General features: G+C 44.9%; 1 protein-coding gene across 1 annotated transcript; it reads right to left on the reverse strand.

The window, feature by feature from the left end:
- ZYG11A (zyg-11 family member A, cell cycle regulator) lies at positions 1–26,841 on the reverse strand. The gene is made up of 14 exons (XM_036757376.1): positions 26,345–26,841; positions 23,612–23,777; positions 19,008–19,762; positions 17,288–17,428; positions 10,937–11,113; positions 9,664–9,728; positions 8,939–9,038; positions 8,794–8,847; positions 7,537–7,698; positions 7,410–7,457; positions 2,697–2,894; positions 2,541–2,602; positions 2,158–2,255; positions 1–756 (listed from the first exon to the last, which is right to left on the reverse strand). Exons 1-14 carry the CDS (start codon positions 26,432–26,434, stop codon positions 575–577), a joined length of 2,298 nt encoding a protein of 765 aa, XP_036613271.1. The 5' UTR covers positions 26,435–26,841; the 3' UTR covers positions 1–574.
- Positions 26,842–27,299: the final 458 nt, after the last annotated feature.

Here is a 27,299-nt window from a genome sequence, read left to right on the forward strand (position 1 = left end):
TTTTTAAAAAAATTTTTATTAAAAAATGAAAGCCAAACAAAAGTTCTATTTCTAAAGTGACATTTATCCGGTGCCTTCCCCAGAGTCCTTCACTCCAGGACCAGTCCTGGATTGACCTGGAAGCCAGGTCTTGAAGTAGAACGTGGGGTCCCCCAGCATCCCTGCCCAGCTACTTGGTGCCCACTGGGACCTCCCCCACCCTCTGACAACCAAGCAAACAGAGCCATGCTGGAAACAATCCTCAGTCTCCGCACAGCCTTTTAACAGGCACTTTCCATGGGGCCTAGCAAAGAGTACACAATAACGTTTTCAAATATTCTTTTGGTTCCAGCTCAGGTGCTTGTCAGCAGAAAGCCTGTGGCTCTCTTTTCCCCCAAACAGCCCCAGAGTCAGACCCGCATTCCCTGCCCCAGAATCACTGGACAGCAATTCTGGGCTGTGCCTGAGCCACCCCTTTGTAAACCCGGACGACCCACGATCAAGGTCAATGGTTTGGACAACTTGCAAACTCAAAAGCAGCATCCTTTAGACATTCAACTGAAGGCAGAGGGTGAGAGCTCCTCAGGACGCCTCCTTACGTCTGAAGAGGCATTTTATACCCAGGGGACTTCCTGTAGCTCATAAAATGCATGTGAAAGTCTACCAGGATGGACGAAGCCATCTGCTGCACACGGGGCTCTGCCTGGGTGTGGTCCCGGATATCCTGCAACAGCTGCAGCCCACCCTCCTCGATCAGCATCCGGCAGTACTTGGTAGCTAGGAAAGCCAACAGAACGGACAGTCAGGGAAGGCGGTCACAGGCAGCGGGTGTCCCAAGCTGCCTCACTCGCTCAGTACGCAAGGATATAGTTGCGCTTATTATTTCCTTATTCAGACTCTATTTGGTCTTTTCTATTCCTGCTACAGTCATTCTCATTGGCCCCAACCAGTGTCTCTGGTCTCCTTTGGTCACTCGTGGATGGAGCCAAACTGGCCTTTCTCTAGCTTCCTCTCTCCATTCCTTTGCATCATGTGCCGCCCCTCCCCTCCATTCCTGCACCTCAGAGCCTCTTTCTGCACGAAGCCTTTTCTGACACCCCCGAACCACTGGTGTTTTAACTTAACTTCCTATTTGTGCCAGGTACCTTTACATGCCATCCAGACTGCCATCAGAATGTAAACTCTCTGCAAGTAAGGATTGCTCCTTTCTTTGTACACAAATCCCCAGCAGCCAGTACTGGCCCCAGTGCACAGAAAGCACTTAATAAACGTGTTCTGCTTCTGCTACTCATTTTTGCTTTCAGCTTTTAGCAGCTGAAGTCAAACTCTCATCACCTCTCACTCTGAGAACCACTGAACTATCCGGCTCACCCCACATGGGGCTGCTAAACTCATATTCCTACCACACAGGTCTGCCCACATCATACCCCTCTGCTCACCGCACCCTACTGTCTCAACCCAACCCCCACCTCTTCAGCCTGGAACCCAATGCCCCACATGAGCTGGTGTCTCCCATCCTGAACTTACCGCATAACATCAATAACAAGGCAAGATTAAGTTCCACCTGGCCTGGTCTGCTAGTTTGTTCCCAACACCTGCCTGCCCCGTTCCCCCATCTCCCATGTCTGTGTCTCGGCACAGGCTCTCTGCCTCGATGTCTACAATAAAGTCCTTCCTGAGCCCAGACACCTTCCCATCCCCCCACCCCCATCTGTTACACATTTCTTCCTCTTCAAATTTTTAAGTACAAAGGTAAATAAGCAAAAATGTTCCATCCTGATGGTCACCCCCAGCAGAATGCAAGATGCCTGCAGACAGGGTCTATTTTATTTTTGTCTCTGAATCTGAGAATAGCACATAGTAGGCATCTAATGAAATGAAAAAGGCTGAATTGAAAAATCAGCAAAAATCCACTCAGCCACCCCCATTTCCCCAGTTGTTGAGTCCTCTAGCATACGGTCTGTTCTGGCCTAGTTCTCTCATTTGCTAAGCTGAATTAAAGGAAGAAAACTTTCTGAAGAGTTTCTACTCTATAGCCCATTAGATCACAAGAGCCAGAGATCAGGGAAGATAAGAGGCAAACCTCTCTCGATTGCTCCCCCCCAAAGCTTAAAGGGATGCCAGGGCTGAAAGCATTATCCCAGACATGTGGTTTATGTAGCCCACTGGAGTACGTACGATTCTTGCTGCAGACGTGGTGCATGGCCCATAGCGCCCAGAGCTGAACCTCAAAAATTGTGAAGTTGCTAAGTAACGGAAAAAAGGATTTGAAGGACCTGTGGGTTCCAAAGAAAGGCATTGAGAAAGTCAGCCAACATTTGATGATTTAACAATCATTGACATGCCTATAGTGTTTGACTCTCACAAAGTGTTTAATGTACATAAACTTGATGCCTGATGATTACCATCAGAGCAGAGATGGAAAAGAGATGATCTCTGTGTCATGGGGCCAAGGACAAGCCTTGGTCCCAAAGTCCTGGGCTTGTGCCACGCATACAGTGGGGGCACCATGGAAAAAGGAGGCTAATGTTCTGAGGGACAAATCCAGCTCCCCCCCTCACCTGTAAGTCACCAGTGCCACCATCTTACAGCTCGGACCGGGCCACTTCAGCACCGTCATGTGCTGCAAGAGACAAAAGCAAGAACGTGTCCGGTGCATGCAGCCTCCCGGGGCATGGCTGCACAGGCCCACTAGGTCACCAGGGGGGCTTGCCTACCAGGTCATCTAAGAGTGCGCTCCTCTGAATGCCGCTCAGGGTCCACGCCTGCTCCCCCAGAGAGGTGAGATGGGAGATGATGCCGGCTGCGAAGTAGCTCACTTCCATCTCCACACTGTGGAGTAAGCGGCTCACATGACTCATCAAGCTGCCCATCATCAGCTCAGAGGACAATTCCTTGACTTCAGCGACATTGTTCTACAGACAGACCAACAGAACTTGGGAATAGTGAAGGAGCGAGAGCCATTATAGGCCCACTACGCATCAAATAGGTTGGAATAAATGGCCACTCAGATCCCTTCCAACTATCAACTTCTGGGATTCCTTGAAATTTCAGGGTAGAAAAGGACCTCAAAGGGCTCACATCTCCATGTGGTTAAACAGGCTGTTTGGAAACCTCATTACCTTCCAGTGACAACCAATTCACTTTTGGACAGCTGGAATTTCTTCCTAATACAACCCTATTCCTTGCTTAGACTGGTAGTGGGATTCTTTCAGCACCTAAAGGGACTATTTATTCCAACCTTCTTATTTTATTTTTATTACTTTATTTTTAAGTTCCCAACATTCACTTTCTTATAAAGATTTTGAGTTCCAAATTTTTTCCTCCTCTCCAAGATGGCCTGCAATCTGACGTAGGCTACACATGTGCAATCATATTAAACACATTTCCACATTAGTCATGTTGTGAAAGAAGAATCAAAAGGGAAAAACCATGAGAAAAAAAAAAGAAAAAAAAATGATGCTTTAATCTGCTCCCAGACTCCATAGTTCTTTCTCTGCATGTGGAAAGTATTTTCTATTGAGTCTTTTGGGATTGTCTTTAGATCACTGTATTGCTGAGAAGAGCTAAGTCTCTCAGTTAGCCATCACACAATGGTGCTGTTACTCCTGTACAATGCTCACTTCACTCAGCATCAGTTTGTGTAAGTCTTTCCAGGTTTTTCTGAAATCCACCTGCTTATCATTTCTTTTAGACTAACAGTATTCCATTACATTCCTATGCCACAACGTCTTTGGCCATTCCCCAATTGATGTAACCCTCTCATTTTACGGATGTGAAACTGAGACAAAGAGGCAGGAACTCGTTCATGAGAACCCCAGTACTAAGTCAGATCTGGCATTAGAACCCAGAAGCACACACAAGGTTCCTTACCACACTCACCTAGACATTTACTGTGCATCTATATGAAATACGTAGTTCACAGATTAACGTTCACCTCTCCAACTTAGAGCTCACTAGTGAACCTAGAACCTTGTTATTACGTACAAAAGCTGGTGGGCCAAGCGGCCATGGTCCTCCCAGGAACTGCTCAAAAGATCATTCTGCCAAGGACTCTCGCATTCTCAACGCTTACAAGATAGAGAAGCCAAAAATGGCCATATGGTCATTTGGGAATTCCTCATGTCAGCCTCAAACACGGACTGGGCCAATTCAGTACCACCTCTCCCAGAAGCATGTTCACTGATTCTTTGACTGTCTTTCCATTTGGCCCCAGAAGAAATCATCAGGAGCAACAGGGAGAAGTTGCAAGGAGGACAATTAAGGGTCAACATAAGGAAAAGAATTCTACTCCCATAGGGAAGGTAGGTGAACACTCATTGGGTGTGGCCGTGTAACCACAGAAGCTCCTTCTATCTCTAAAATCTCCAATTCTTTGATTTGAATCTGAAGGCACAGACTGAGGAGGATTACACACAGTTTTTCAAGGATTAACCCAGCCCAAAGTCATATAAAAGAACAAATGGATAAGAACTGGAGATGGGTCACCAGGAATAGTTGACATTCCAGGAAAGGGCAGGGAGAAGGAATACACACTGCTAGGGCCAACCCAGGTCTCCTTTTTTTCTGATCTATGAAAATCCTGGAATGGCTAGGGGCCATGACTTTCCTTCACAAAAAAGAAGGCTCAAAGCCTTCTTTGAGTCAGTCAGTAAGCATTTATTAAAGAATCACTACAAGACAGGTACTCCACTAAGTGCTGGGGACACAAGGAAAGACAAAGACATGGCACCTGCCCTCAAGGAGCTCAGTAATAATAGGGAAGACAACATGTAAATAAGCGGAAAGGAAGGCAACAAGCTTTATTAAATACCCACTATGTGCCAGATACTATGCTGAGAACTTTCCTCACCACAACCCTGAGAGGCAGTCACTCAAGTTAATCTTGAAACCAGGAGTAGGAGAATTTTGTTCTTCTGACTCCCAGTTGAAAGAGCCTACTCCACACAGTATCATATCCATGAAGTTGGCCTTCTTCTGTAAGTCAGCTCTCAGTGCCTAACACTGGTAAAGAACCCCTGTTCATTCAGCATTCCTTGGATACAGGTGCTGGAATAACTGACGAAATACCGAGGAAAAGCAATCAATGCCTTTCTTACCTCCAGAGAGCCAGTCCAATTCCTCTAAACATTTGGTGCTAACATCAATCGCGCCACTACTAGCTCCTGATTCTAGAGTTTTTCAGTTTAAAAGGCCCTTTCTGAAGAGAGCACAACTATTATTATCCTTACTTTATGGAAATATAGAGACCTGACACACTAGCTGTGTGACCTTGGACAAGTCACTTAACCCCAATTGCCCTGCCTACAAAAAACAAAGAAACAAAAGAAATATAGACAAGGAGTTGCCTGTCCCAAGGCTTTGGAGTCTCCAAATCCAAGTCTCCTGAATAAGATAATGCTGAAAGAGGTCTCAAAGGCTGCCCAGTCTAACTTGCCCCTAATTCCCATATAAGAACCGCTGCTCTAAGTGGTCATTCAGCCTTTCTATTGTGAGAAACAGCTAAAAGTTAGGGAAAGTTAGGTTTCCACAGAAGCATTAAATGAGTTCCACAGAACATATAAGTGTCAGCTGAAACAAAGGAGTAAAAATTAACCAGGATGAGGGTCCCCAGACAATGGGAATAGTTTGTGGTTTTGTAGAAACCGCAGTTTCAGGATGTTAGGAAAACTGATCTAAACTGGCCAGATGATAGGGTTGAAGAGAAAACTGGGTCAAATGGCTACCACGTATGCTTAACTGGCTAAATGAATATTACCTTACACATCCACAGGGAAGAGTTTTCTGCCGTATGTATGTCGAGGGAAGGGGGACATGCTTGTCTATATCAAGTAGAGAACATGCCAGGGGCATGCAGGGAAGATTGCAACCCAGAAGCAGCGGACCAATCCTTTCTCTGAAGGGAGGTACTGAGCTGATGGTGCATCAATCTATGCCAGGCTAACAGAATAAGGTTGGTGTCGCTCCTATACTCCCCACTCCCCCTTCCTAGAGAAGGGTGGAGTCCACTCCTGGCCAGAAACATTTACCAATTCCTTTCAATTCCTCAATAATAATAAACTGCCCTTGATAACTGAATTTCAGCGTCCAGCGTATTTTTAATACTAACAAGACCATATGATGTAGTACAAGGAGTTTAGGAAGTTGTGTTTAAAGACTAGCTCTGCTACTGACCGCAGGGGTGACCTTGGGCAAGTCACTTAACTAATGTGAGCCTTAGTCTCCCCATCTGTAAAGTAAAGGTACTAGACAAGAATATCTGAGTCCCTTCCAGCTCCCAATCAGTGATCCTGTGGCCTCCTACAGGAGTTCACCCCATTCTGGACAGCTCTAACTGTTGGGTAGTTTCTCCTTATAGCAAACCCAAATGTCTCTTTGGACTTCAGCTGAGAGAAAACCAAGCTGGCCACCAAGGCCAGCTCTAACCAGGAGACCCAACTTGGTCCTTGGGAGAATGGAAAGAATGTACAAAAAAGTCAACCCAAAATCCCAATCCAGAGAGATCCAGAGAGGACAGCGAGGAGCAGGGGAAACCTGGAGGGTGTCCTCTACTGCGCAGATGGAGGCAGAACGGAGAAGACAATGCCAACCAGCAGCACCAGGCTAAGGACAGAATCCCCTCCAATGGCATCCCTAAGACAGATATAGACTCTACAGTCTGGCTCTGGGCTACCCTGCTGCCTCCATACTCCTTTATCTCAGGTACTCTTCTTGCTGTCATCTGAAAAAAGGCAGCACTTTCCTGAGCCTTCCCCCCAATTTTCCTCCTCCTGAAATGCTGTCCCTTCCTGCTGCCACCTAGGTGAAACTGCTGGAATCCTAATCACGACTTAAGGCCTAATATCAAGTCTTCCCATCCCTCATCTGCTCTCATTGGATTTTGTTCATTCTATTCTAGGGCACTCATAAATAGATTCTACACTCAAGGCCTTATCTCTTTGGCAGGAACAGCCAGAGGCTGTGTTCTACTGGCATAACCTTGGAGAACTGAAGGTCACCTCCATACACAGTCAAGTATTAGAAAAAGGCTTCAGTGGAGGATATATAAGTAGGAAACTAGGTAGCCATATTGTTCTAAAAACTATGCTTTTGGTAGGGAATATGCTGAGAGTTATTAGCCTAATTTGGGGTTTTAACCAATTCTCCCAAAGTAGCCCCTCTTTCCAAACAACATCCCTGCATGAGGCAGGTCAGGCAAATAGGATGATTTCCATCTCGTAGAGGAGAGTGGAGCTCAACAAAGCCGAGGGGCTTGCCCAGGGTCACTCGGCCAAGAAGGATCACCACTGGGACTTCCAGCCAATACACATGAAGATATAGGTTTTTCCCATTTTGGATTAATAATTTTAATGAAAGATTTCTGAAATGTGATTCACATTAATTGGAAGAAGTTGCCATTATTAACACCATGGAATTAATATGTATCTTACCAAAAGGCCAAGAACTCTGGTTTGTATCGTTGTTTCTGATGGGAAAGTCTGTCAAAAGAAACACCTTGAGGTCAGTAGTGTCACTAAGAAGACTGGAACTCCGAGTAAAGCCCACCCTATCTGGTACCTCCAAGACTTGTACAAAGATGGCCAAGCCCTGATTCTCAACAAAGTGCTTGCAGGTGGCTGGGGACTCATCGGTGAGGTTCCACAGTGCTCTCAGGGTGAACGTCAGGGTAATATCTTCTAAATTCTCAGAGATTTTCTGTTTCACTATTGCTAAGAGCTCCTAAAAAGCAAAAAGAAACTCATGTTCTGACAACTCAAATTGTCACAAAAACCTGACTTCATTGCTTAGAGATATCATTTGCTCCCTGTCTTAACAGAAGTCTACCAAATATTTCATTAGATTAGACAATTTCTAGAAGCAATTAATGCCAACTTCAGATCTTATTTGAAGCTGTGTCAGTTATCAATTTAGTCTGATAAAGTGCAGAGAAAACCTTATTTTATCTACTAATGAGAAGACACCCATCACTGTTTTTCTATACCAAGTTCTATCACAACAGTCAGGGTCAGAGAAGATCACACACACTGGCCTAATCCACCACTAAGAAACAAGCAACGTGACAGTATCTCATCAAGGCCTAGATGATTTGGGATTCCTTCACAGAAGGAAAGAGTCAGGATACTCCAAACATGAATTCTAAGCCTTTAACAAATCAATACATCATAAGACTTCTCAACCTCAAATGTTTCTGAAGTTGCCCATTCACACTCCAAGCTTCAATTAGCTATTAATGTCATTAGTACCAGCTTATTGCCCTTTTGATTGTGGGAGTGAGGCTGGATCAGGAGGCCACCAAAGACTTTGTTCAATCATTAAACTGATGACTGATTAACCAAACTGACCGATAAATCCTGACTGAGTGCCTACTGTGGATCAGAGCTAAGGGGTCCTACGAAGAAGACACGGTGTCTTCCATCAAGGCTGTAAGATCTGTGATATCAGTATGGATGCAGCTTACAGTAACCTTTCCAGAGCTGAAGAGGTCACTATGGCCAAACACACTCCATGCCAAGTAGTCTTTCCCCCAATGAGAGGCTTCCTGGTGTTAGCAAAGTTTGTCCCCAGAACCTCCCAAATCCTGGCTCTAGCAAAGATGGTGAGACCTAGGGTCATGTCTGCTGTGCAAAGATACTGGAGAAAAGACAGCAGTGGAGACTGGTACTCACCATTATCTGGTCACAAAATAAATGCAAAGCTAGGAGCCTAATTCAGATAAGTGAGCTTAACACAGCAAACCTTATAACCTGGTAAATTGTCATGTATATGGTACAAGAAAAACTCAAAAATGAGGAAGGAACACGCCCGTTAACTCACCCTGACAACAATGAAAAGTTCTGCCTTCAGCTGTGCTGTCTGCTCGGTAGAGAGCTGTAAGCACAGAAGGGGAGAAGTGATTATCTGCATTCCATCAGACTTTGGGAGAGATAGAAACCCGGCCCAGTTAGGCATAATATCATACCTGAAGGGCCAGAATGGAGATGACGCTCACTGCCATTGTCTGCATATTCGGGTTTTCGTGCTTACAAAGCCATTTCATAACAAACTTGGCAGCATCAAACCTGAAAAAAAATCAATTCTGACTTATCTAATCCCCTAACTCATATTAACATTGTTAGGGAAGGGGAGAGGGGGAAGAGACATGACTACTACCCACAATCAAAAACAAATCCTGAAATTCCAAAGCCTTAGCTCTGAAAACAACCATGGCAGGGCAACTAGGTGGCACAGTGAGTAGAACACTGGCCCTGGAGTCAGGAGGACCTGAGTTCAAATCCGACCTCAGACACTTGACACACTTACTGTGTGACCTTGGGCAAGTCACTTAACCCCAGCTGCCCTGCCTTCCCCCCTCCAAAAGCAAAAAAAGAAAACAACCATGGCATTAAGGCTCAAGGGGAAAATGGTCATTTATGGTCTGTATTTTTTGGTAATTTTTTTTTTCTTTTTTGGCAAACATTAAAAATAGTTCTTGTAAGCTAATCATCAAATCACAGGACTGGGATAGCATCTACAAGCTGGAACAAGGATTTCTAATAAAGAACAATGAAAATTTACTTACACACACACACACACACACACACACACACACACACGGATGCCTCAGAAGGCAATGGACAACTTAAACCCCAAAAATCAATGAGATTGCCAAATACCCCTGATAGGCTTACTGAACTTGACACTTGCCTGTTAAACGGAACATCCTGAAGAATTCTGGCATTGGTCAAGGAAAGAAGACAATTCTTCTGCAGCTTTTTAGGAATCAAGAAAAGTAACTTTAGACATCAGTCATTTCACGCTATACAAAGTTTCAATCATTCAACTCCAGTTCTATTCCTCAACCATAAGCATGACACCTGAAGTCTATGATGAGCAAGCCCTCTGTGGGGGTCCAAGACGGACAGCTCTGAGACCAAGCAGTCTTTAGAGATCCCATAGTGGTCAGCGGCCTTGCCCTCACCATTATCTTATACTCAGTTCTAATGACTTACTGAACTGCCCAACACTAACGCTGAGAACCAAAGAACTTCAAGTGGTTGGACTCCAGGCTAAGCCAAGAGCAGTTTTACACATAAAAATGCTGCCACTGATGGCTACACCTTCTCTCCTTCTCCCATACCTATCTTTTCTATGTAACAGAAATAAGCTATGCACATGAATGAGTTCAATTAAGGAATTAAGAATGCTCAGGCCGCGGGAAGGCTGGGTTTGTTGTTCCTCTGTACCAGTAACTATGCATTTCACATATTTTCTGCAGGATGTTGAGCTACCCAGCACTGAGGGGACAGAAAACTTAAGGCCTGGTCCCAGCTAAACTCAGGGAGTTTAGAATGTAATTGGGGAGATGAGGCACATATACATCGACATTAACATAAAGAATGCACCTAAGTGTGACATCAATGGCAAAGCAAGAGCTATCAGAGACCAGAGAAGGGTAAGTGGTGGTCAGGGAAGGCCTCAAAGAGAATGAGAGATAAACTAGGCCTCGAGGCCTGGGCAGTATTCAGACAGGCAGAGAAAAAGTTGACTGACCTCAGATGGAGAGAAGGAAACAGAAGGAAGAGGCATCTGAACATGCAGGGTGTAGATACCCGTGAACCACCCTGTCTTTTCTGCACATCAGTGGGGTCCATTCTATCAGCAAGGTTTGGGAAGAACGTCAGGCACTACTCAAAAACTCTCCAAATGTGTTCTTCCTTTAATTCACAACAAGGTCTCCCTTGGTCAATCAATAAAGCAGAACAAGGAAACTGCCAGAGAAGTTAACGGTTCCGAGCAAGGTTACTCAGTTCAAACTACCTGCTGGACACCAGAACAGAACTGGTTCTGCCATCCTGGAAATCCATTTTGAATTATGCAAAACAAAGTGACAACAACACCCATGACAAAGCTAGGCATCTACCCCGAGGACGTCGGTGACATAAAGGAAGGTTCCAAATACTCCCCAAGATTAAATTACCTGCTGGTTATTAGGGAAATTTTTTAGGGCCTTAAGGAGTAAATGGATGACCTCTGACAACAGTCGAACAGGCATACCCAAGGCCAGACCCTGCCGGGTTAAATTGAGGGTGCATGCGCTGGCTGTGAACTGTACGGGCAAGTCCAGGGGGTGATTCCTCATTCCTACAGCCACAAGCTAAAGATGAAGAAAAAAAAAAGAAAAGTCACCACAAGGTAATTGTTAAAATCAACATTCCCATTTTCTACCTTGAGGTCAAACAGCAAGGCTATTTAAACACAAGGTATTTCGGGCAGTGAGGTGGCACAGTGGATGGAGTGCTGGGCCTGCAGTCAGGAAGACTCATCTTCCTGACTTCAAATCTGGCCTCAGACACTTCCTAGCTGTGTGACCCTGGGCAAGTCACTTCACCCCGTTTGCCTCAGTTTCCTCATCTGTAAAATGAGTGAAGAAGGAAGTGGCAAACCACTCCAGTATCTTTGCCAAGAAAACATCGAATAGGATCACAGAGAGTTGGAAAAACTGAACAGCCTTAGTTTCCTTGTTTTATGAAAGCACTTTAAAGAGACCACATGGCATGCTGGAAAAGTACCCTGGACCAGGAACATGGAAACCTGCTGAGTTAGTGGGACTAGCAGGCAAGCCCCCCCCCTTCCGGTCTTCAGCTTCATCTGCCTGAGATGACCTCCAAGGTGCTTCCCAGCTCTGACATTCTCTGTTTGAAGGTCTCTTCCAGAGCTCATGTTCTGTCAGGAGAATGAGCATAGGTAACAGGAAGCACTCGGCACTCGGAGTCAGGACCCTCAGGCAGTTTCTAAGCCCTAGTTCCTTCCTCTGTAAAATGAGGGGGCTTGGACCTGATGACTTCTGAGGTCCCTCCCCTCCAGTGCTCATCTTTTACGCTTCTCAGATTCAAACATGGCGGAAAGTGCCAACTGCCTAGATCCCAGGTGGCTTAAAGCTGATCATGTGATTCTCAGGTGCGTCGGGGCCATGCCCCAGCTTACTTATGCTGTTTCTCATCTATATTTGAAAAATGATTATAAACATAAGGCCAGTTATTCCAAGTCTCCACCCATGCACTCCCTTCTCTAGGGAGGTAGACTGACTGGGGACCAAATGCTGCCTTCCATGATGTCTGGCTGTGTGACCATGAGCAAGTCACTTAATCACTGTGCCTCGGTTCCCTTATCTATAAAAGGGCAACAGTATCACCCATAATATCTACCTGGCAAGGTTTTTATAAGGATCAGATGAGACACTCATTTCAAGGGCCCTGTGCACAAATGAGTCATTCCCATATGGCCAAAGTCTAGATCTGTCATTCCGGCTCTGAGCTCCGCTCATTCCTTTACACCCCAAACACGGCGACCTCAAAGCGGTTTCCAAAAGGATTCTATTAGTCTACAACTCAACTGTCAATTAGTGGAAGTGCCTGTTCCTTCACAACCCTTCAAGAATTGAGTTTCCTTAATTACTTTTGCCAGTTTGAGGTGGTACTTCAAGATTGTTTTAATTTGCACTCTGTTAATTAGTAGGTGAATAAAATGTTTTCAAGCGATTATCAAATGGATGTCTCTCTTGCAAATTATCTAGTCAGTCTTTGACCATTTATGTAAAATGGCAGTTACCTCTGTGAACGTCTACCGCTTCTTCACAGATGCTTCCATCTTTCTTACTTTTCCCAATCTATTATTTACCTCATCGTTATTCTTTCTCTGTACATTGATGAAATCGATCATACCTGTTTAGACCCCTTCTCTATTTAAGAGAAAAAAGCCCTGTCACCTCCACAATTTATGCCCATATATTACCACATCTTCTTCCAATTTTTTAAATAGATCTTTTTAAAACTGTCTAAAGCCACCACCCTACTGCGATTCACTGAGGTATCTGGCACAAGATACGTGCCTAAATTAATTTCCCACCCAAGCGCCAACCAATTTACAATGCAATGAATCTTTTCCCCAATGTTTGTTTCCCATCAGCTTAACAAGCACATCTTTTTAGTCAAGCCTCTCTTCCGTCGCATGGATCTGTTTCTATTTTTTCCCAGGCACCAGCTAGCATCGATGACAATCACCTAGTAATGGTTTAAAGCTCGGGACTGCAAGAACAAGTTTTCTGCCTCCCTCCCCCCAATATACCTCTTGTTGTTCCTGCTCATTAAGAAAAAGACCCACAAATTTCACTATTGTTTACATAGTTCTGTCTTTGAACACTGGATATTCCTCCCATTTGCTAATTATTCCTATTTCAAATAAGCCCTACTCCGTCCCCACCCCCATCCCATCCATACCCTTCTGCCCCCCAAAACACACCACCTAGCTGTATGACGGGGTACGTCATTTAAACTCCTCATCTATACAACCAGGGGAGAACACAACAGCACTACATGGAACCATTTAGGGCAGTGATGTCAAACTCAAAATAGAAAACAGGGTCACTAAACCACTTAACTATACATGTTGTAAACTGACTTAGATAACCACATATTAAAATTATCTATGTCCTATTATATTTTTATTTATTTTGTTAAATACTTTCCAATTAAATTTCTTGGGGAGGCAAAAGGAGTTAAGTGATTTGCCCAGGGTCACACAGCTAGTAAGTGTCCAAGGCTGGATTTGAACTCAGGTCCTTCTGATTCCAGGGCTGGCATTCTATCTTCTGCACCACGTAGCTGCCCCCCAATTAAATTTTAGTCTTTCTTTTTTTTGTTTTTTTTTTTTGCAGGGCAGTTGGGGTTAAGTGACTTGCCCAAGGTCACACAGCTAGTACATGTGTCAAGTGTCTGAGGCCACATTTGAACTTGGGTCCTCCTGACTCCAGGGCCAGTGCTCTACTCATTGCACCACCTAGCTGCCCCGCCCCCAATTAAATTTTAAAGCACCATGGGCAGTGTATCTGACATCTCTGCTTTAGAGGATCAAATGAGAACGTTCACAAAATGGTTTCAAATGGAGGCAGTTATGAGTATCTCTTTCAGTCACGGCAGCTTGATAATTGTCCTTTCGCTGGTCTTGAGCATGTGTCAAGTAAAGTCTCAAAATAGTTGATCGTTATTTTAAATAAGGTTTGTTTTCTTTATTGCTAGGAAACAACGTAACCAATTTTGTGGGTAGATCTTACATCTTTAATTGGACTGAACTCGCTTATTGTGTCTATTCTTTTCTAAGAGTTGAAGGAGTTGGGTTTTATCTGGATGTTTTGACGGCTCCATTTCCAAAGGTAATTCCTCAAATACCATATTATATGGGAAAGAATTTCAAACAATGTCAAATGTAAGTTGGGAGAATTAGCATCCTCCTTTCAAACCTATTTTTAGTGCAATGTTTTGGATATAAAGAGTGACAACAAGACGTAGTGGACAGAGGATGGCCTCAAAGGCAGGAAAGCCTTGGCTTCAAGTCTTGTCCCTGGTACATGCCAGCACCTGTGTGACCCTGGGCACAGGTCATGTGATCCACTGGTGATTCAAGAAGACCTAGCTGCAACGCTGGCCTGCACTGGGGAGGAACTTGCTCAGAGGAAGCTCCCTACAAATGGAAAAAACTGACCAGATTTAAGCTGGTTATTTTTTATTGTGAGAAAATCTTTCTCTTTGTAGTCTTTGTTTTCATAATAAACATTTTATTAAAGGGTTTTCTTCCCTAGTATTTATATAATCATGCACAATTTTGGCTTACATATCTCATTATGATCTTGACAACTTTAAAATGGAAATAAAGACCCATTTGTTTAACAAGGTTCTTTCTGTGATCTAGTGTGGTCGCTGCAAATCCACAGAAACAACTCAACCTCTTAAGAATTTTCTTTTTCTTTCTGCAAGTGCAGTAGCCGCTAAAGGTATCTGATGTCCCTGATGAGCATCACGAGGGTTCTGGCCTGCTCTTTTTTCTGCCCTTGGGCCCATCTGCCCCTCCTGCTACTAGGGGTTCACCCTAGTGGTGCCAGACAGTGAAGACACCCAGTAAGTTTAGTGCACTGCAGGGGTTTGTGAGATGTACCAGCCTCAGCCTCCCTGGTGGCAGGGATTACAGGCCAGGGGCCACATACCTGATATCATCTGAAGAATTAAAGTTAAGCATCACCCGAAAGATAGGGAGGAAGAGCACAGCAGGGAGAGGTCAGCCACAACCCATCCTAAAAGAACTTCACTTCACAGAAAGATGAGTGAGCAAGTAAAAAGACTGGCCAGTCCCAGAGAACCAGTGATGGAGAGGAGAGCCATCCAGGCAATACCCAGAGCTAGGGGAAGGCCTCCAGAACTCTGGGCGGAAGGTGGACCCACCAGGGAACATTTATGGAAGGACACAAGCAGGCTGAGATCTACGTCGTTTGGGGGAGCATATATATCTTCAAACGGATTTCCTTATACTGAAGCAGCTTTCTACACCTGGTGTAAACCCACTGAGGATCTACAAACCATATGAGACCAAGAGATGAAGAGATTTCCTATGGCATTTCTGGTCACAGCAACGATGGAATCTGAACCCAGCCCACGGCCCAGGCGCTCTCTACTGGGCCACCTCCAAGACAATGGGTTGGGATCTATTTTTCTCTCTGTGAATAGTCTTGATAAACTGATTCCTCATTTTGGGGAGGCTTGATTGAATGCAGCTGTTTAGATATTCCAGGTCAGGCAACTTTTTTTTTTAAAAGAAAACAAACTAGTTTTTATCGATTCAATTATTCTCTACTTTTCAACTTGCCTTATTTAGGGTGCAACCTTAATTTATTACTTTTTTCCCTTTCTCTCCTATTAATAATAGACATTTCTCATGGAAATGCTCATTTTACTTGGTGTTAAATTCAGAATAAAACATTGTTTGTTTTTGTTTTTACAAACTTCTTTACTGACAGCAGTATCGGGAAAGGTTGCTTCAACATTTTACACTGCATATGAAGCTTAGGTCCCCAACCTGCATTCTGCACTTGGAGAGATCCACAGTAAAGCTGTTAGCTTTCACTCCCAGCTTCATGCCGCCAGGGAGTGCAGCAGAGTAGGCTCTCGCCACCTGATGAACTGAGATGAGGTGAGAGGGATAGGTCACACATCTAATCTAATCCAATCTTCTCATTTTAACAAAGAGGGTATAGTGGCCAAGAGTTACACCCCCCCCACTTTCAATATTTTACTGTTCAATTTAAAAGAGACCAGGCTGTTAGCTACTTGGAAGTCAAGAATCACGCCTTGCTCATCTTTGTAGCCTGGAAAACCCTCCTATAGGGTCTTACGTAATGAGTGCCCAATGAAATGAAGCTTTTGAATAAGAACGAAGGCTGTGCATTTATGGAAAATATATCAACCATCCCAACATGATCACTGCCAACAATTTAGGGAGCCCCGACAGTGCTGAAGCAAAGAGAATGCAAAGTGGTTTAGGACGCTCCTTGGCCTAAGGAAGGACTTCAAGTGATGGTCAAATCCAGTTTAGTTTTTCCATTTTTATATTAAATATTTTCATTTTATTTCCTGTACCATCCAACATAACCATTTACAGGACCACAGACCCATCCTTCTTCCCCTTCCCTTTTCTCTATTGCTAAGCTTATGTTCCTCCATTCTGGATTCTTTACAAACAAAGTGAGAGATTTTTTCTTAACACATACACAGAGACTCCTGATGGAAAAGCAGATGTAAGTGAAGAGACATATCTTGCTTGACTAAAGAACAGCTTCTTTATCAAGAGGCATAGTTACCCAAACGGTCAGAAACCACCAGCTTCCATTGAGAGAGTGTTTTCCATTTACAAAGAAAGGGCTGTCTCCCAGGACTGTCCCAGAAACAATAAGGTCAAACAGGCTGCGCAATTGTCCTTCACAGATCTCCTCAATGTTACAGAAACTGAGAGCCGGGCAAATGAAATAGCTGAGGCAAAGCCACCTAAGACTGGGGTTTCTGAAGTCAAACCCAGGGCAGTCCTCTCTACACCCTCGATGCCTCAAGTACATAAGCTATTTGGGCCCAATGAGCAGAAGTCAGCAGCCATGACCCCCGGCCTTCTCTTCCCCCGTCCCTGTCTCCCACCTTCACAGGGCGCAGAAAGGCCTCCTTTCAGGCTGCTGCTATACACCAGGAGCGATGGCTCCTTAAAACTCCAAAGGCATGTTGTTATCAGGCTTTACCATTTCCCCCCCTCTACACCATGCACACATAATGGGTGTGTACTGTGAGGATGATCACTAAAAAATGAAGCCTAGATAGAAGCAGGCTGTTTTTCTCTAGCTAATGAATACTTAAGTGACCCCAATGAACCAAATCCCCACTGATTTCAGGTTTACTAATCCATTTCAGATGTCAGTTAAGTCTAAGGATTACTCTTTTCAGCTCAGGTGCGGTGTTACCTTTAAAACAGCTGGCTTGGTTATCTGCATATAAAATGTCTGGGTGAAGAGCCGAATGAGGGCTTCCTTCATAAAGCACACTCTCTCACTGTATCTCCTCAGAGCTTCGGAAATCTGACTGACATTCGCCCCTCCTGCAACCTTAAAAACAAAAGGGTCAGAAGACTTTAGTTTTTCTTCTCTTTCAGCTTTTCAAAACAGACTTTAAAAATTTCAAATTTAACTATGAAGTTACTTCACAGATGACTTCTGGACTCACAGAAAGTAATCACAGAGTACTTAAGAATGTGAGAAAAAAACGACTTAGCAGTACTGACACATTAACAGTTTCATTCAGCGTCATATTTTTAAGGTGAGGAAAATAAAAACTCTAGAAAACATTTCAACTAAATACTATTCAACAGCCTATAATTGCAAGTTTTACAAAAATGGCAAATATGAAAGAACGATATAAGGATAGATAAGGGAGAAAGAAAAGAAAGAATAGACATGATTAAAAAAACAAGACAGGAACTTTTTGCTCTCTCATTGGCTACTCCCTCCAGTCCATGCTAGGAACAATATACTCCAATGGACACCACATACATATTTTGAAAAGCTACGTGATTTCATCAGTGTCAGTATTCTCTCAAGCAGTAAAGATTCAGAGTTTCTTGTTAGTTGTCAGGCCCAGGATAATTTATCATGAGGCCACGAGTCAGAAGGGCTGGTTCTGGTAAAAGTGGTGCACAGCCCATGTCTTGGTAGACCCTGGGCTCAGCAGACACAGCTGTGAAGAACCCAATCGCCTCCAAGCTACAAGGAAGCACCCAAGGGTGTTAAATGGAAAGTGATTCATGAAATGGTTAAAAGGCCATTATTGGCAATGAGATGGTACAGCGGATCTAGTGCTGGACCTGGAGTCAGGAAGACCTGAATTCAAATCCAATCTCAGATAAATATTTGCTGTGTGACCTTGAGCAAGTCACCTGACCAGTGTGCCTCAGTTTCCTCATCCATAAAATGGGGATAAGGACCAAATGGGATAATATTTGACAAATGCTTCGCAAACCTTAGAGCGCTGGGTAAATGCTGGCAATCACTATCACCAGACTGTGAGCTCCCAAAGAGCGAGGATGGTTTTTTACCTTTCTTTGCGTCTCCAGAACTTAGCATAGGGCCTGGCACATACCGAGTGCTCCATAAAGCCTTGCTGACTGAAGTGGGAGAGAGTAAATGACACGAAATGTGTGGCTACAAACTAAGTGATTAGCCCCCGTTCCCCTCTCTCCTGACAGTGGCACTCCTTTTCCTGAACGGGCTCCAGAGCCCGTCTTGTCTTCACAGGCCCAGAAAAGCCTGTCTTCAAACCAGTCTGCAGGAGCTAAGCTCTCTGAGGGCAGAGGTTACTTCATGGGATCATGGTGCTAGAAGGCCATCTGGTCCAACCCCCTCATCTTACAGATGAAGACACTGAATTCCAGAAAGGCAGTAAACAACAGAGGCAGGATTTGAACCCAGTGGGAGCTGACTTCCACACCTAACCACACCTGGCCTTCCTCGGCAAGGGCAGGGAGGCCTGCTGAAGACCACAATCATGCAAACATGCCAATACGGTGCCTCAGAAAGCCTAACAGGCCAGGTCCAGCACTGACAAAGAAGGATGTCGCTTCACGGAGAGGGTATTAAATCTACATTTCTACCTTCACCAGTGACCTATGTACGTCAGACTAGAACACACCATGAAGCTGGGGTCTGAGGTGAAGAAGTCGGAGTAGCCAGCATCTGTAGCCAACAGTCCCACAAACTGCATTGCCGGCCGCTGCCGAACAAAAGCTTCGACAGCCTCATCGGTGATATGTTTACCCCCAGAGATATCTAGTGACAAGATGTTCGGCAGGATGTCTGTCTGCTGCAGCAAATGAAAGGCCAGGTCTGAGGTGAACTGCTGATCACCAGAAATATCAAGGTGAACCAGGCCTTGAAGTTCTCTGATGACATCCAGGATCTGAGGCGTGGTCATCGTCAGGCACTTCAGGTAGTGCATAGTGAGTGATTTGAGCCGATTTTTGCAGGCAAGGAGTGCAGAGAGGTCAGAGACTGAGGTGTTAGAAATATCCAGACTCTCTAATCTCGGCAGCAAAGCAACATCTGCCAGGTGCCTGTCCTGAAAAGGGATGTTGGAAACACTTAAAACTCGAAGCCCCGCCAGCTGGCTGAAGCATGGCTCCATGGCCACTGCAGTGGGCAGAGTTCCCGAGTTCAGCACGAGGCATTGAAGGTGTTGCCGGGCCCACGGACTGCTGCCAAGGCCATTCAGGATATCTGGGATGGCGAGGTCTGTACTCACACCAGCAGCATCCAGTTCAATAATTCTGTGATGGCAGAAGGCTTTGTGGAAAGCGGCAGCAGAAATCTCAGCTTTCCGGATGTACACTTGCTTCAGCTGCATTTGGCTGCCTTGAAAAATGCCCACAGTTCGATCATTCAGCTTGCCTGCAAAGGAATTGTAATCCAAGCCTGGTAAGTTAAACAGTGAATACTTGTAGGCTAGATTTTAATCACTTATCAGTAACAATATAAGTCACCAAAAGGCCCCCTCCCTTTCACTGAAGAAATAGGAGACAACACCCATCTGGTCAGATACATCAGATGTGTTAGTTAAACTTTGTTAAATTGGGTTTTTCCCTCTTTTCTGTTCTTTGGATCTGACCCCCTCGCCACGGCCACGGCCTAGCTCAGACCAACCCTCCATCTCCCCTGGATGTGTTGTCTCCTTCATAAGAAGTAGGGCCCTTTTGTACCTGTCCTCCCAGCACTTACCAAAGGGCTCCGCATATAACAAGTACTTTGTTTTTTCTTTCTTTCATCCAATAAATATAAAGTAAAATGATTTCTTAAATGAATATAAAGGTCAATCAGATACTAAAGTTCTTTTAGGGGAGGCAACATGGTCAATCTAATAGAGGTAACACTGGATTTAGAGTCAGAAGACCTGAGTTCACATCAACTACAGGTTTATGGTGAGCAAACCCTGTAATTCTGTAATCAGCGTGTGTGCGTGTGTGCGTGTGTGTTTCTGGTTAGAGCCCTTTAAAACCTCAGAACCCAGATTCTCCACATTTTCTGAGGAGGAAAGAAAGGTCCAGCCCAGAAAGGACAAGTGATTTGTTCATGGTCACATGACAGTGACTAAGTGTCAGAACTAGGATTCTAACTGAGGATTTGGGACTCCAATTTCTCTACACTACTCTTCCCATTTCTATATAATGCCTCTGAAGCTTTTAGGAAAGAAAACCATTTAGGAATATGGCATAAGGCCGAGGTAGCTGCTATAAAATATATACACACATACGTATAAAATAGCACACACACATATGTACATATACACGTGCACATACAAGGGCTCTGGTTTCATGAAACCTAAGAGTGCTCCCCCAACTAATCACTAGGTATCACAAATGTCTTTTTAAAACTACCCCCAAATGCCACTCAGTGCAAAATTAATTTGAATTATTTTAACTTTAACATTAATAACAATCATGCCAGATGACAGACATGCTAATGCACTGCTGATGGAGTGGCAAACTAGTCCAACAACTCAGAAAAGAAATTTGGAACATGCAAAAGCAAGACCATTACTAGATCTATATGCCAAAGAGATCAAAGACAGAGGCAAAGGAACCACATTGTAGCAAAGAACTGGAAACAAAGTGGGTACCCATCTGTGGGAAAACAGCGGAACAAATTATGGTATGTAACTGTAATAGAATATTATCAGAAAGAAAGAAGGATGGATTCAGAGAACCCTAGCAAGACTTGTAATGAACTGATGCGGAGTAAAGTGAGCAGAACCAGGAAAACTATGTGACGAATGAGCAATGACAATTCCATAAAAGTGATAATGAAACAAGCTTTTCCACCACTTTGGAGAAAAGAGAAGACAAATTTCCAGATGGAACCAACGCAACACAAATCTGCTGTGCTTCATAATATTTATTTGTCATAAGGAAGGGCTTTTAGGGGCAGGTGGAAGGAGTAGTAAAAAGTACTGCAAAAAGAACGCAATGAAACATTTTAAAAAGAAGGGGCCGTTGGGCAGCACAGTGGATAGAGCACCAGCCCTGGAGTCAAGAGGATCTGAGTTCAAATTTGACCTCAGACATTTACTAACTGTGTGACCCTGGGCAAGTCACTTTTATCCTGATTGCCTCAAAAAAAATTTTTTTTTAAAGAGAATCGGACGGAGGAAGTTCAGAAAGGAAGTGATAAGCAGGTCAATGTTGGTAGCAGATTAAATTTAACATAAATTAAAACAACAAGCTAATGTAATAAATCAGCAGTTTTATATACACTCTTTTTCTGGACTTCATATATGTGAATGCTTGTTTGATGATCTTTCTAGTTCATAATAAAAACAATTATGCTCTATCCACCACTTTTAGGACAGGGAAATCACAAATACAAACAATAACACTGGAGAAGGGAAGAAGAAAGAAAATTACAAAATGTTGGTGTTGATCTTAGTTCTAAGTATTTATTTCTGGGGGGGGAGGGGGGTGCAAATGAAGCTAATGTTGGTACAGAATTCCTGCCCACTATTTGGTATTGACTTTACAGGTATTTTAGAAAGAAAAGCATAAAATGTTGGCATTTTAATGTACATATTCTGGCCCAGATTTCACATAAAAGCAGGAATCCTTTTATGGGATCCCTGACAAACTGTCATCTAGCCTTTTGTATAGCACCTGTAACTGACAGGGAACTCACTGTATTTTTTAAAATAAATGTTGCTTTGACATATGAACCCCTAGCACACAGCCAATCGACCCCCACCCCCAACCCTGAAAAAAGTCAAGCAAAACAGAACTGACTTGAACTTTACATTTTCATGGTTTTCTGTTTGTTAGAAGGAGATGTGTGTGTTTCTGATGCAAGTCCTTCTGCCACTTAGAGTCTTACAGAGCTGTAGTAACTATCCACATTGTTCTTTTGGTGGTTCTTTGTCCATCATGCATCACTTGATATCCAATATCCCCTATTTCTTTACTTGTTCATCATCACAAGGTGCTGCAACCAACCATGCTTAAACACCTCTCTGAGGCTACAATTCAGAAGAGAAAGGTCTAGGTGGGAAGCCATGGCTGGGCTGCACTCCCTCCCTCAACCCCAATTACGAGAAAGCAAATCTCAGATCCAAGTCTCAGAAAGCTGCCCAAGAGCACCCCTAGTTATACAATATGGGTTAGAGACAGGACTTGTACACAAATCTTTCTGATCAATGGCCACAGTTCCCCACCAACTACCTATTTTGTAATGGTGCAGCAATATTCCACTATATTCATAAAATCACAATTTGTAATTTCTAGTCATTGGGCACAGTTAAACTGTAATTTTCTGCTATGACAAAGTTTGCCACTAATCTTTTCATAAATAGGTTTTTCTTGGGACTATAAACCCACTAATGCGATTCTGGGGTCAAGTATATAAACAATTTTGTCTCCTTTTCTTCCAGCTCTTAATGCTTCAATTATGTCTTTCCTCTCTCAGCTTAAGCCCAATTTTATTCAACATTAATTAAGCAACTAATATGTGTCTAAGAGTGCCCCCCAACTACTCACTGGTGCTGGGGATACCAAGACCAAAATGAAAAATCAGCGTCTCCTCAAAAAAGACATTAACTTAAATTGAACATGCATGAGAAGGAAGGGGGAGAATTCACCTAGCAAGATCCCTTCACGCTCCAAAACTATGATCATGTTTGTCTGAGAGCTTTCTGGACAGATTCCCTGCTGCCCCAGAACAATTCCAAAGATTTTTTAAAACAGCAAAAACCTTTAAGTTTTCTTAGCCTCAGAAAGCTGAAAACACAGAGTGTTGGGAGAATAATCACCACCCCTTAAGTTTACACAAATTTATATTTATTCTATCAAACCGACTTTCACAATGGCCTAGGAGATCAGCTGTGTAGGGATTTCTATCCTCATTTGAAGCTCAAAAACAGTAAGTGGTAAAAGAGACTAGCCCAGCAAGAGGCATGGGGCAAGGCATGGGGCAAGAGATCTGCATGACAAACCCTGGATAAATGACTTCCCCTTTCTGGCCCTCCAGTTCCTGGTCTGAAAACTAAGAGGGCTAGAGGTTCTATAAGACCTTTAAAGTTCCTGGCCAGGTCTGGATTTCTATGATTCTCTTCAGTTTCTAGTCCATTTCTCCGCAGGCCATCACAAAGCATATTTCAAAGATAGGTTTGGTCTGTAATTATTTTTTGCAACAAAGCCATGGATCCTAAATCTTTGCCAGAGAAATTTCGACTGCCCATAGATACCAGATAAACTGTATTACCATGAACAGTCATCATATGCAGCAGTCGATCAGCTACTTCCTGAGGGAAGCTTCCCAGCTCATGCAGGCGCAGGGTTCCATCAGGTCTTTCTGAACAGAACCTTTCCAGGTCAGTAGCCAGGACACTCAGGCAGATGTCAACCAAGGAGTAGGGAGATGCTTCCTCCTATCAAATAAACCCCAAGCAAATACACTTTATTAAAATAAAGAAACCTAAAATTATTTAATGTTAAATTAATGCTAGCCAGTTAGTTAAAACAAGTGACTTTTGACATTTGTGACAATGAAATTCAAAACATTCAAACTTGACAAACATTTTTTAAGTACCTACTAAGTGCAGGCTACTGTGCTCAGTCTTGAAAATATGGCATGTATACAAATAAATATAATACAAGGTAAAATGTGATGGGGCAAAGAAGAATTCAATCCATACTTACCCAATACTTCATAATAAAAAAGTGGGTCATACAAACCATGTGCAAATTCATATGTGATGACAACTGAAATAAACCTCCTATTTACCTCTTCTTACAACACAATCTAGGTCAGTATCAACGTAATGCAGGTACATATGATCACTCCAGCAGACAGGACCCCCAACACCATGATCACCTCCACCTACTATTATCTTGTGTGATCAAACTAATCCTCCCTCTCCCCAATGGCTTCTTCCAATCCACAAGAATGCTCAGCCCTCCCTAATTCTACAAATAAATACTTCCCTTGACCTTTAATCCAGTTACCATCATCCCATCTTTTTCCTCTCCACAAAACAACTTTCTTGGAAAAAAAAAAATAACAACTTACTGCCTGATATCTCTACTTCCTCCACACCCACAGAAACCTGGCTTGCTGCCAAAAATCAGTCCTGCCCTCAAAGGAGCTTCCATTCTACTAGTGAGAAAGGACATGTGAATGGAATAGAGTGTACACATACACCCATACAGATACACACACAAGCAAAAGCTACTTTCAAATTGGGGATTAGAAATAATCAAATTCAATGACTTTTTCCCCCCATTATCCCTGATCTCGGAAGAATTCAATACTCTTTGACCCTCCCTCCCCACCCATCTTGTGGCTTCAGACACACCATATTCCTGGTTCTCCATCTATGCTATAGTCCTTGTCTTCTTTGGTTTCTCTTCTTCACCTGTTTAGCAAGAGTGGCTCCTCATGGTGGGGGGGGGGGGGGGGAGGAGGAGGGGCGGGGCGCACAACTACCTTGGTCTTTTAATATCCCAGACACCCCAGCCGATCAAAGCCATTTAAAAGAAACCTTCCCAGATCTTGCCCCAAGGGCAAAAGCCCTCTTCCCACACCCTCAGGCCTCACGCGTTACTTGGCTGGCACTTCTAGGGTGTACTCAGCAGCACATTGATTTCTGCAGGTCTCCTTACTCTACTAGACAAGCTACACATTAAGACACTTATCTCAATTTTCTATCTCTAGCACAATGCACAGTAATCTATGCCTACAGTTTGTTCAAGGGTATTAAAATGCATACAGGATCTCAATGATATAAAGCCTATGCTAAGCTTCTGGCAAGAAAAGGGCTCCAATTCAAATGACTTCCTGGGCAGGGTGCTTCACTAGAGTCTGGGAGGCAGACTCTAGTATGCCCCAAGAACAAGAGGAAGAAGCACTTGAAACTAGAAAGGCATTTCCACACCTATTCTTACAGGAACATCCCGTCTAATTCCAGGGCTAAAGAGGGATGAAGGCAGATGGATGTGTTCTATTTGTCCTGATGTTGAGGATGGCTGGGGTTTTAAGTCTTGGCTTTCATTTCATGAACCAGAAGTGTGCTGTATCACCAAGGTGGGAAAGAACAGTTTCTTTCTGAGCTTCTAATTCTCGTGTAGCTTTCTCCCTCAAAAATGAATGACTGGCAGGGGCATCATCAGGTGGCACATAACATAGAGAAAAGAAATTGTTTGGGAAACCCATCTTCCCCAATCATAGCCCCACGTAACTATTCAAAGCATCCAAACCACTCACTGTCATGTTTTATCCCACCCGTCAGCTAGACGTTTCAGCCCCTGGAGACAAGGGATCACCAGGAGAAAGCTTTTCGTTTTTAAGTAGGTCTTTAGGAAAAGTATGACAAGATTTTATATTTCCTTCGAGGCCAGAAAGTTTAAAAATCATTACAATTTACCAAGTTGGTTAGTTTTTCTAACTTAAGCACCAAGTGGAGGGTCCCCAACACAAGACTGAAAACTTACAGTGGGGAGTGATGCCGGGCTTGGAAGGAAAGGTAGGTTTTCAAGCCCTTGGGTCATTCCACAGCAAAAAAATAAATAAGCCCAGGCTCTTCCGTCTGGCCCCTCCCCAAACCAATGTCTCCATCTGTCCAGCTTCTCCCCCCACTACGACTGCCCTTAGAGGTGGTCTCCCCGTTAAACTGGGGGCTCCTGGAGGCCAGGGCTTTGCACAGCGTCGGACACACAGCAGGCGTTTACTAAGTGCTTCCTGACTTTGACCAGGGTTTCCCCAAACAGCCTCGCCCTCCCCCCATCTTCACCGACGGCACCCTCACCCCACCCCCACCTGCCCCAAGAATAATGAGAGTTAGCATTAATTAGGCGCCTCCTCCGCGCCCGGCACTGCTCTAAGGGCAGTACAAACCTCACCTCTCTTGGTGCCTCCCCCCCCCGCCCCTCTCAGTCCAGCTGAGGGTCCCCCCCCCCGGGGTGCTCCTCCTCCCCCCGCCCCGGCCGCTCCCCTAACCTGGACCACGTAGCAGCCCGGAGGGTCCTCCAGGGCGTTCGGGGTGACGATGGTGCGGGGCCGCAGCCCCGGGTGCAAGAAGTGCACCATAGGGCCGGGCCCAGGAGGCCTCCCGGAGGCGCCGGAGCCGGGGTCCGGACGAGGTGGCGGCCTCCGGGGCGCGTGCTAGGCCGGGGCGGCCCCGCCGGGACTAACGGCCACGGCCACCACCGCCGCCGCCGCCGCTTGCCAATGCAGCCGCTGAGGGGAAACAGGAAATCCGGCGGGGCGGGGCGAGGGGCGGGTGAGGGGCGGGGCCGGAGGCGGAGCGGCCGCTTCTCCTCAGGCAGCGAGGAAAGGAGGCGACGCGGCGACGGAAGCCTGCGCCGCGCGGAGCAGCTCGACCCACTGAGCAGGGCCCCGCCCCTGCTCTTATAGGCAGAGCTCGCGAAGTCCCGCCCCTCGGGCCCGGCTAAGCTCACGAAGCTCCTCCTTCTAGAGGCAGAGCCTACGAAGCTCCGCCCTTCCCGGGCTTCCTCTAAAGCCCTTTTCTCATAGGTACGGCCCGAGAAGCCCCTCCTCCTGCAGGCAGAGCTCGCGAAGTCCCGCCCCTAGGGCCCGGCTACGCTCGCGAAGCTCCTCCTTCTAGAGGCAGAGCCTACGAAGCTCCGCCCTTCCCGGGCTTCCGCTAAAGCCCTTTTCTCATAGGTACAACCCGAGAAGCCCCTCCTCCTATGGGCAGAGCCTGCGAAGTCTTTCCTCTCAAAGGCTGAGCCCGTGAAGCTCCCCCTCCCAGAGGCAGAGCCTGCTAGGCCCCGCCCCTCTCAGATTGCGCCCATTCAGCCCCTCCTCTTTTGGGCGGAGCTCTCGAAGAAGGCCCGCCCTCCAAGGACAACCGTCAGTTAACCAGCACTTCCCTAGAGGGAAGCCGGGAGTTAATGCTGGGGATGGACGCGTAAATGCAAAAACCGTCGCC

Source organism: Trichosurus vulpecula, chromosome 4 (genome assembly GCF_011100635.1).
Source record: "Trichosurus vulpecula isolate mTriVul1 chromosome 4, mTriVul1.pri, whole genome shotgun sequence".
NCBI lineage: Eukaryota > Metazoa > Chordata > Mammalia > Diprotodontia > Phalangeridae > Trichosurus > Trichosurus vulpecula.